The sequence below is a fragment of the Nuphar pumila genome, chromosome 4, assembly GCF_984573655.1.
Source record: "Nuphar pumila chromosome 4, dmNupPumi1.hap1.1, whole genome shotgun sequence".
Lineage (NCBI taxonomy): Eukaryota > Viridiplantae > Streptophyta > Magnoliopsida > Nymphaeales > Nymphaeaceae > Nuphar > Nuphar pumila.
In genome coordinates this window covers 108,132,060-108,140,262 of record NC_143252.1, presented here as the reverse complement: position 1 = coordinate 108,140,262, position 8,203 = coordinate 108,132,060, and the positions used below count along the sequence as shown (strand labels likewise).

At 42.7% G+C, this 8,203-nt stretch overlaps 1 protein-coding gene across 1 annotated transcript; it reads right to left on the bottom strand.

Moving 5' to 3' along the window:
* Window positions 1-1,630: 1,630 nt before the first annotated feature.
* Window positions 1,631-7,095, bottom strand: LOC149840477 (peroxidase 51-like). The gene is made up of 3 exons (XM_090004448.1): window positions 6,836-7,095; window positions 3,727-3,918; window positions 1,631-2,346 (listed from the first exon to the last, which is right to left on the bottom strand). The coding sequence occupies exons 1-3, from the start codon at window positions 7,040-7,042 to the stop codon at window positions 1,771-1,773; spliced, it is 975 nt and encodes a 324-aa protein (XP_089860574.1). The 5' UTR covers window positions 7,043-7,095; the 3' UTR covers window positions 1,631-1,770.
* Between the last annotated feature and the right edge of the window lie 1,108 nt (window positions 7,096-8,203).

The following is an 8,203-nucleotide window of genomic DNA, read 5'->3' as shown; positions in this document are numbered from 1 at the left end:
TTTGCAAATCCAGCCCTGCAGATGTGTTCAACATGACCAACGTAGGGCTCTGCTTGTCTGGTGCATGTCACCTCTTGTTGGGACGTTGCAAGTTCAAATCCCAACGGTATTGTTGCATAATTGGTAGGAGTTTGCCTAACCCCCATCGTGCCTTTCCAAAAAAATATGTGTTCAACATGGTTCATTTGCTAAGAATCGACTATTAAATTGTGTTTTTGACAAAAAAATATTATTTTTAGTTGCTTGAATATTCATATGTGGGGTTAGCCATGGTTTTTTCTGTGTTTTTTTTTCTTTCCCAATCTTTATAAGGTACCAAAGGATAATTCCATATTCTTTTCAGTGGCGGAGCCAGGGGTGGGCATGGGTGGGCGGCCGCCCACCCTAAAATTTGAAACCGAGTCGACTCATGACTCAGAAAAGTGAGTCGAATCGGGACTCGTGAAACCGAGTCGACCGGGACCCGAGCTCTTGATGAGTCTAGAGCCTGCCAAAAGGGGCGAGGGATAAAACCATCACCAGTTTTCTAAAGCTCTGCCCCTTCGTTTCGGCGTTCCCCTTCTGTCACAGGCAAGGCAGCAACCCCATTCGCCGGCAACCCCTGTGCTCTGCAGTGCCGCCGGCCTCCCTTCAGTTAACCCGCGGTGGCGGTGCCCCCCTCCAAGCTTCTCCCTTTCTGCTGCAATCTCCGGCGACGCGAGGCACCAGTGTCGCAGTCAGTTGGACCTTCGCCAATCTCCGGCGACCATCGCTAGCAGTTTGAAGAAGACCCTCTTATCTCCTGAATTTGAGGATAGGTTTTGTTCATGTTCAGTGGCTCTGGTGATACAATATCCAGTTATCCATTCTACAGGAGCAATACAGGCCAACCCTTCAATTCGGTTCTTGGTCCTTTCTTTTTGGGGCATCACTGAACGCGGGTCTAGTTTCTTTCCTCCTTTTTGGGTGCAACCTCATTGGAAGAGTCAATCTTGCGATCCTTTCTTGGTCATCGTGCGTGCATAGGACTCTTTTTTTGTGCCTGCTGCTAAAACAAGGTATGAATGTCTATCAATGTAACGAAGGCAACAGATAGTGTATCTTTATCTACCAGATAGTTGGTGTGAGTGAATTGCTTGTTCTCGATTGTCTAGGATTCTTGTAGTGAGTAACTGTGGCCATTGACAGATTTTAATAATTGGGCATCTGTATTTTTTGTCTAACAGGCATTTTTATACTCTTTTTGCTTGAATTCTGCATATGGTGCATGTTGGTCATCATCGGTGTCATAAAAATGTATTCATTTTTTAGCTTAAAGCTTTTTCTGGGTTCTACGACCAAACTTGGTGGCCAGATGCGGAGCTATTTATTATTTATTTTTATTTTTTTTAAGCCCAGTCCTAGCCCAGCTCAGCCCTGACTGTAGCAAATAGTTTGATTTGTCCATATAAAATAGACTTTTATTAATAATTGTAGCCATTTTTTATTTTATCTCAAATTTTTTTTTCGGGGGCGCTGCCCTCGAACCCCCGACTATCACACCATTTTTTTTATACACCCCTGTTTGCCCACCCCTCACATCAATCCTAGCTACGCCACTGATTCTTTCATCAACAATGACAACCTAACCAAGCATAAATAAACCAACAGATTTGTGTCATCACATCATATTCTGTAACTGCTTTTATTATTTTTATTACAAACAATATAGAGGCTCATAGCCAGCCTAAATTGTACAATACCTTACAGAAGTGCCCTCACCATCTTAACTAGGCATTTTGGTTGTTGGCTTCAATTGTTGAAAGCAGCACAGTTTCTTCTTATCTCTCCTTGGCTCCCGGTCTTGACCTCCAACCTCCCCAGTTTGACCATGGCGGTCGCGAACGCGGTGAAGAATTTTGCCTGGTTGCTTGCGAAGTCCTGCACGATCGGCCTGGACCGTGAGCTGTTGAAGAGGGTCTGGTCCGAGGACAGCAGGCCCATGCCATTGACCAAGTTTTTGTAATAGACATTGTCAAAGATCCTGTCCGTGACCGGGTCAAGGTCAACGGCAACAGTCGGGTCAACCTTCTGTGGGCACGCACCCATGAGCTGCAGTCCGTAGGTTGGGTTCAGCGTGGGGTCCATGGTGCTGCTGGAGCTGAAGTTGTAGAGCCTGCTGGAGAACCTGGAGCAGTGAGAGAAGCCAACAGTGTGGGCCCCAGAGAGCGCGATCATCTCAGCCTCAGTGAGGTTGTTCTTCCGGAACATCCAGCTCAGGAGGTTGAGGCTGAAGTTGGGCTGGGGCAGGTTGCCTGGTACGTTTGATGCGAGCGAGACGAGTCCGTCTCGGCGACCCAACTCGACATTCCAAAACGGCCCTCCTGACTGCAAGACGAATCGGAATAATAATTTCTTTAATCACTTAATTAACAACCATAGGATTGTGAGTTTGTCATATCCTGTGTTATGGCACAGTCCGATTCATGGTTCGCAAGGAACCGTACTGGGGACTAGGGGTGGGCAGCCCATCAAGCTCAAGCTGGCCCGGCTGGCCTTTGGCTGAGCTTGGGTCATTGTTTTAGGCCCTGACCTGTTAAGTACCAGGCTGAAACCGGCTGGTTCAATAAAGGGTCTAGCTCAGGTTGGCCCGTGGGCCACCGACCCGACCCAGTGGGCCTTATTATTCTTTTCTTGCAAACCATGCAACTGGTGACCACAAACCATTAGTGAACGTGCACCATCTATTTGCTTGATTCAGTAGGTGGCATTAATTTTCTGGGCTATTCTTTCTACAGGAAAGGTAACCATGTCAAGACATGAGCCCCTTAAGATCCGACCAGACCCGTTGGTCCAATAGGACACTGTTAGATTATAACCTGTTCTTAAGACCCAGGCCGATTAAGAATCAGGCCAAAACCCAGCCCGTTATAAATGGGTCTGTTTACCCAAAAAACCACTGGATTGATGCTATATGGAACGAGGTGATCAAGCTGAGTCCGTCTGTTGGCACCCATACTTGGGACCTTAGCTGACTTGAGACTAGGGATGCAAATGGATCAGATCCAGGATGGAGGTTTTGCAATTTTTTGGCAGTTCTAGATCCAACCGGATCCGACTCCCATTTAGCTGTTCCAGATCCAAATTGTTTGCATCCCTACTTTAGACTATAGACTATAGAACGCTGTGCAATCTTTTTTTGGTTTGACCTTGGTTCTGGTGGTTCGGGCCGTCTCTGTCTCCAATCCCAGATCTGATGGCAATGACATTTAATACCGGCACACTCTTTAGACCTAACGAGACCCTACGTGTAGGGCTGACAATGGATCAGATATTAGGGATGCATGGCAGTGGACCGGGGCAGGGGTGAGGGACAAGGTCTCCACCCCCGCCCCTTCTCAAAATCCTACCCTCCATCCCCGCCATCCAGGTGAAAAAATGTAGGATGGAACCCATCCTATGTCAAATGATGGGATCAGCTCGAACCTATTAGCATCACTACAATTAGGAACAAACATGGTTAATATGATGGGGATCCATCATATCTCGATCCCAACCATCCAACCAATTGGTGTGAAAATTGGGCTAGTCCTGTATTTTATTGTAAAGCCTTTTACTGGAGCTAATCCTGTCTTTACTGGCCTGAAAATAGTGCCAGTAAAGGTTGAATTTCTTGTAGTGCAATGGCAAGGGTTTGTCCACACATTCTCGCCTAGAACGTGGACTAATCCTATCCGTCCAGATATTCACAAGAGTTCAAGGTTTTACCAGGGAGACCACATCCCTTGCTGCAATGGCCAAGATGTCAGCACAAGAGACCACGCCTGGACACACTGCTTCCACCGCCTGCTTGGCCTTGATCACTGTGTCAAACCCATCTCCTGCCAAGGACAGATTGTCTGGTGCATCCTTCTCTGCATTTCCATTAGGAGACTGAATCAAGATTGAAGCATCACAGCCCTGACAATACCAAGGAAACAACACTTCTGCTTAGAATGATGGTAACAGTTAGATTTCGTTGGTCTAGATTGAAACAAGATAGCAGAAAATTTACAACCCTAACACTGCAAAGAAAACAATTGCTTAGAATCAGTGCCACAAATCTTGATATCGGGAAAATATCAAGCAAAATCTCGTAATAATATGAAAAGGTTTCTAATTATTTTAGGAAAAAACTTCACGAAAAATCGCTATATAAAAAATTCGCAGATGATGCTTTTTTTTCATGCAGGACCGAGGGACTCCATCTAAAATTGTATCTCCACAATGAGAGAGATTGAAAGGAACTCGGGATTGGAAGTGAGCGAAGTCAAGTCGCAATTTGTAGCCTTCAACTTCACCAGCCACCATATAGACTTTGTTCGCCAATGCTGTGGGTGGCAACAAGCTGCACCCCCGTTGAAATATCTGGGCCTTCCCCACTTCTCAGGCCCAATGAGATCGCACCACTGCATCCCACTGATTGATAGGTCAGATGGAATCTATTGTCAAAGGTTTCCTGCAGTGTGTCTCAAGAGGTATGGAGAAGAGTGGGTGACATTATTTGGTGGAAGAAACATTCCCACAGGAGATGTAGAAGGGACCTGTGGGGTAGAGTTAAAATCAAAGATAAAGAAATGTATAAGGCCTGGCTAGTCACATTTCAGGTCAAGAAATGTGCACTGTGGAAAGTGGTCAGAGAACATGTTATGAATATCTTTAAAAAACTCACCCCACCCAGTAGCAGTTCAATGGCGCACAGCAGGAAGTTGGCAAGCTCCACCTAGAGCCTATATATATATAGGAAAATGGGTATGTGCTAAACCACCTTCTAAATGGGTTTTTCGGGCTTCTCCGGTGCTTTTTATGCAGTTCCGGACCCATAAATGTGTTGGGCATGGTCGATTTACTGAGAATCCACACCAGGATCATGTGGTTTCTATGAAAAAAATGATGTTTAGAGCCTCCAAAATTTACAAAGATTTTGAACCGTTGATTTTTTGAACTTTATAAAAACCCACCAATGTGTTGGAATCAAACGCTTTAAGAGCTGATCCCTCTAAAATCAAGTACATAGATCACATCGGTCAAAATTTAAAAATAAAATGAAAAAAGCCTAAAAAACCCATTTAGCATGCGGTTTAACACCAAATTGGTTTAGCACGGACCCATTACTCTTTCTCTCTCTCATAGGGTATTGGCTGATGTGTATGCTATCTTCCGCATATATCTCAAAGACCTGCCTCTGCCACCAACCGATCCCCATCTAGATGTCTGTGGTCCTTGATGAGTTTTATGTTGTGTTTGGGTTTTTTCTATTTTTTGTGTAAATGGTGTTTTCATGTTTTGCTGTTGTGTTGGTGCTTGTGGGACTCAATGCTTTGTTGAGTTTCACTTTTAAGTAATGTTGATCGCTTTTCGTCTCTCTCTCTCTCTCTCTCTCTATATATATATATATATATATATATATATATATATATAGCGTTTACAAAGGAAAGTGGAGACTGGGGATATACAATAAGGGATCACCAATGCCACTACCTATCAGCAGGTTGGAGCAGGATTGAAGGGAACATTCACAGGAGAGAATGGATAGGGTGGGTGGAAATTTTACGCAAGATCCCTGAGAATAGCAAGGTATGTACTGAGATATCACGGCCAGCTATCAGACAGGCAGTTGTATGGTTGGAGGGACTGAATGAGCCTCACCGAATGCCACAAGTAGGGGATGTCAATGGGTCGGGTTTGGTTTGGACCAAGGTGAAATCAGACCCATCGGATCTAGACCTGGATCTAATTGAACCCACCGTAAGAGAAACCATGCCCGGATCCTACAAGGATTACATGAACCAGACCCGGACCATACCGGGCAAAATAATATTTTTTATCATTTTACATTGAACAATTATGGGTCTTAGTCGGAACTTGGATAGAAATTTCACAAACCTCCATATATTAATTGGACCCTTGGGGTTCAACCCTGTTTCTAATCTGACCTTCTTACAAGTTATCGAGTCAGATTGTCTTTCTAATTTAGATTCAGATGAAAATCTGCATACATGAATCCTAATACTAATTAGATGAAAACCCATTGACACCCCTAGCCACAAGAGATGATGAACATTTTGTTTAAGTTCAATCAGGTGAAAGTGCAGAAAGTAACTAAATCACAGAATGCAATGGCGAAATTTTTGGCCCAATTAGCTGACACGGATTCAAGCCTCCATATTGGCTTTCTTTTTTGTATAATGAATGTTAAGTGTACAGTTTGTACAGTGATTTTTAATATACCGGTAGGGGTCCGCTTAACCCCAGCTTGACTATCGAAAAAGAAAAATTGCGATACTCTAGAAAGAAAGCAATATCAGAACAAACAAGGACAATGACAACGTAGATGGCATTAGTTTTTAGAATAATACCATAACTGACTGCAAACTAGAAAATATAACAAACATGTTCAATTTACTGTTTTCTTGATAGTTTTGCTCTTTTGTTTAGTCAAAATCATGCGCTTCATTTTTTCAGATAACTTACATTTAACATGATTTTTTTCAGGCAACAACTTACACGACACATGATTTTTTCGGGCGACAAGTTAAACAAGTGGTTTGACCAAAGCAACTAATTTTTCAGGCGACAAAAGGGTTAAACTATTCAAAAATAAATTGATGGTCAGATTTGTCATATTTTAAATCATGAATTGCCCATATTTGTTTGGTCTCAGCCAAAATGCTAAATGGTGTAAAAAATAATTAAGTGCCATCTACATCTTTGCCAGAAACAAAAATATCAAGATAAAATTACCATATTTTCAAAATATAGTCGATATTTGTGGCATTGCTTAGAATGATGGCATTAGGTCCTGCTGAAGATTGATAGAGATGATCAAGATGATTACCTTGACAAAGCAATCATGAAAGAAGAGACGAAGTGCAGCAGGAACTGTGACGAAAGTTTGGCTTATCTTTGTCACCACTGCTTGCCTCACAATGGACTCAACCAAAGGGCAGGTGGTGCTGTAGAAATTCTGTACCAGTTGCGCTTCTGCAACTCCATGGATCATCACCAACATGCACACAAGAGCACCTACTCTCCACTTCTCCATCTCTCTCTCTCTCTCTCTCTCTCTCTCTCTCTCTCTCTCTCTCTATAACACCAATCTTCATGTGCCCCCAAGTCAATATATAGCACGTTTCTAAAGCCTAAAAGTAAGCCCACCATGACTATAGAGAGGGAGGTGTAAGATACCAACTTTATCCTTCTGTCTAGTTCAGTTTCTACCTAACTATTTCCCATTTGTATTTTGCTTGTGTTCTACATGGTCATACCAATAATTGCTAAGGAATCACTGGCAATTACCATTTTATAACTTTGGTCAACTCATCTATCTTCCACTGATGAGAGGGAGTAGTTAAGCTACCAACAAGCTGTATAGAAAGTGTCTCCTGAATATGATACTTTAAGTTATTCAATACTTGGAGAAAACTCAAAAACAGAACATATGCATATCTTCTCAGGCATTCTTTCTTGTCCATCACATAGAAGTAATAGGTAAGTTACTCTTGTTATAAGTAGGGTTAGCTTTGGGTGATAACTGGATGGTTTTTTAAATTTTATGTTGACAATCACAATCTCTTAGTACTTTCCCTGCTTAATTTGTTAGTTTTTCTATATAGTCAATTCGCATAATTAAGTGTAGTTATGCCTCTGGATTTGACATAGTTTAGGATAGCCTAGTCTTGTTGACAAAAATGTATCTTCATCTATCATTCAAGGTAGATATGTGAATGGGCCTCATTTCGGATCTACGTGATTTAACCTGATCGGATTCTAATTCGGGTTGGAGAAGGAAATTCTGAATACAGATGCGACTAGCTAATCAGATGTATTTTGCAAGTTATCGAATCCGATTGTTGTCGAATTATATTTGCTTTATTGAATCTACTAAGATTTGAGATTTGATCTAATCGGATATCCGTTGATGCCCCTAATTCAAGTCATGAAATTTTCTTCAATTAAAAAAAAAAATCATACTCTAGTCCTTGATCCATGATTACATCCATCTTTCAAACGACCTGCAACAGTTCACCCACCATGTTTGGGATACAGCCTGTCAGTTGTGGGGGCCAACAACAGATGGTGGGTAGGGGTGGCAATCGGGTCAGGTTGGCGGGTCAGAATACCTCAACACGAACCCAACCCGTTTATTAAACGGGTCGGCTATGGCAAACACGAACCCGGCCCATTTATTAAATGGGTAACCCGA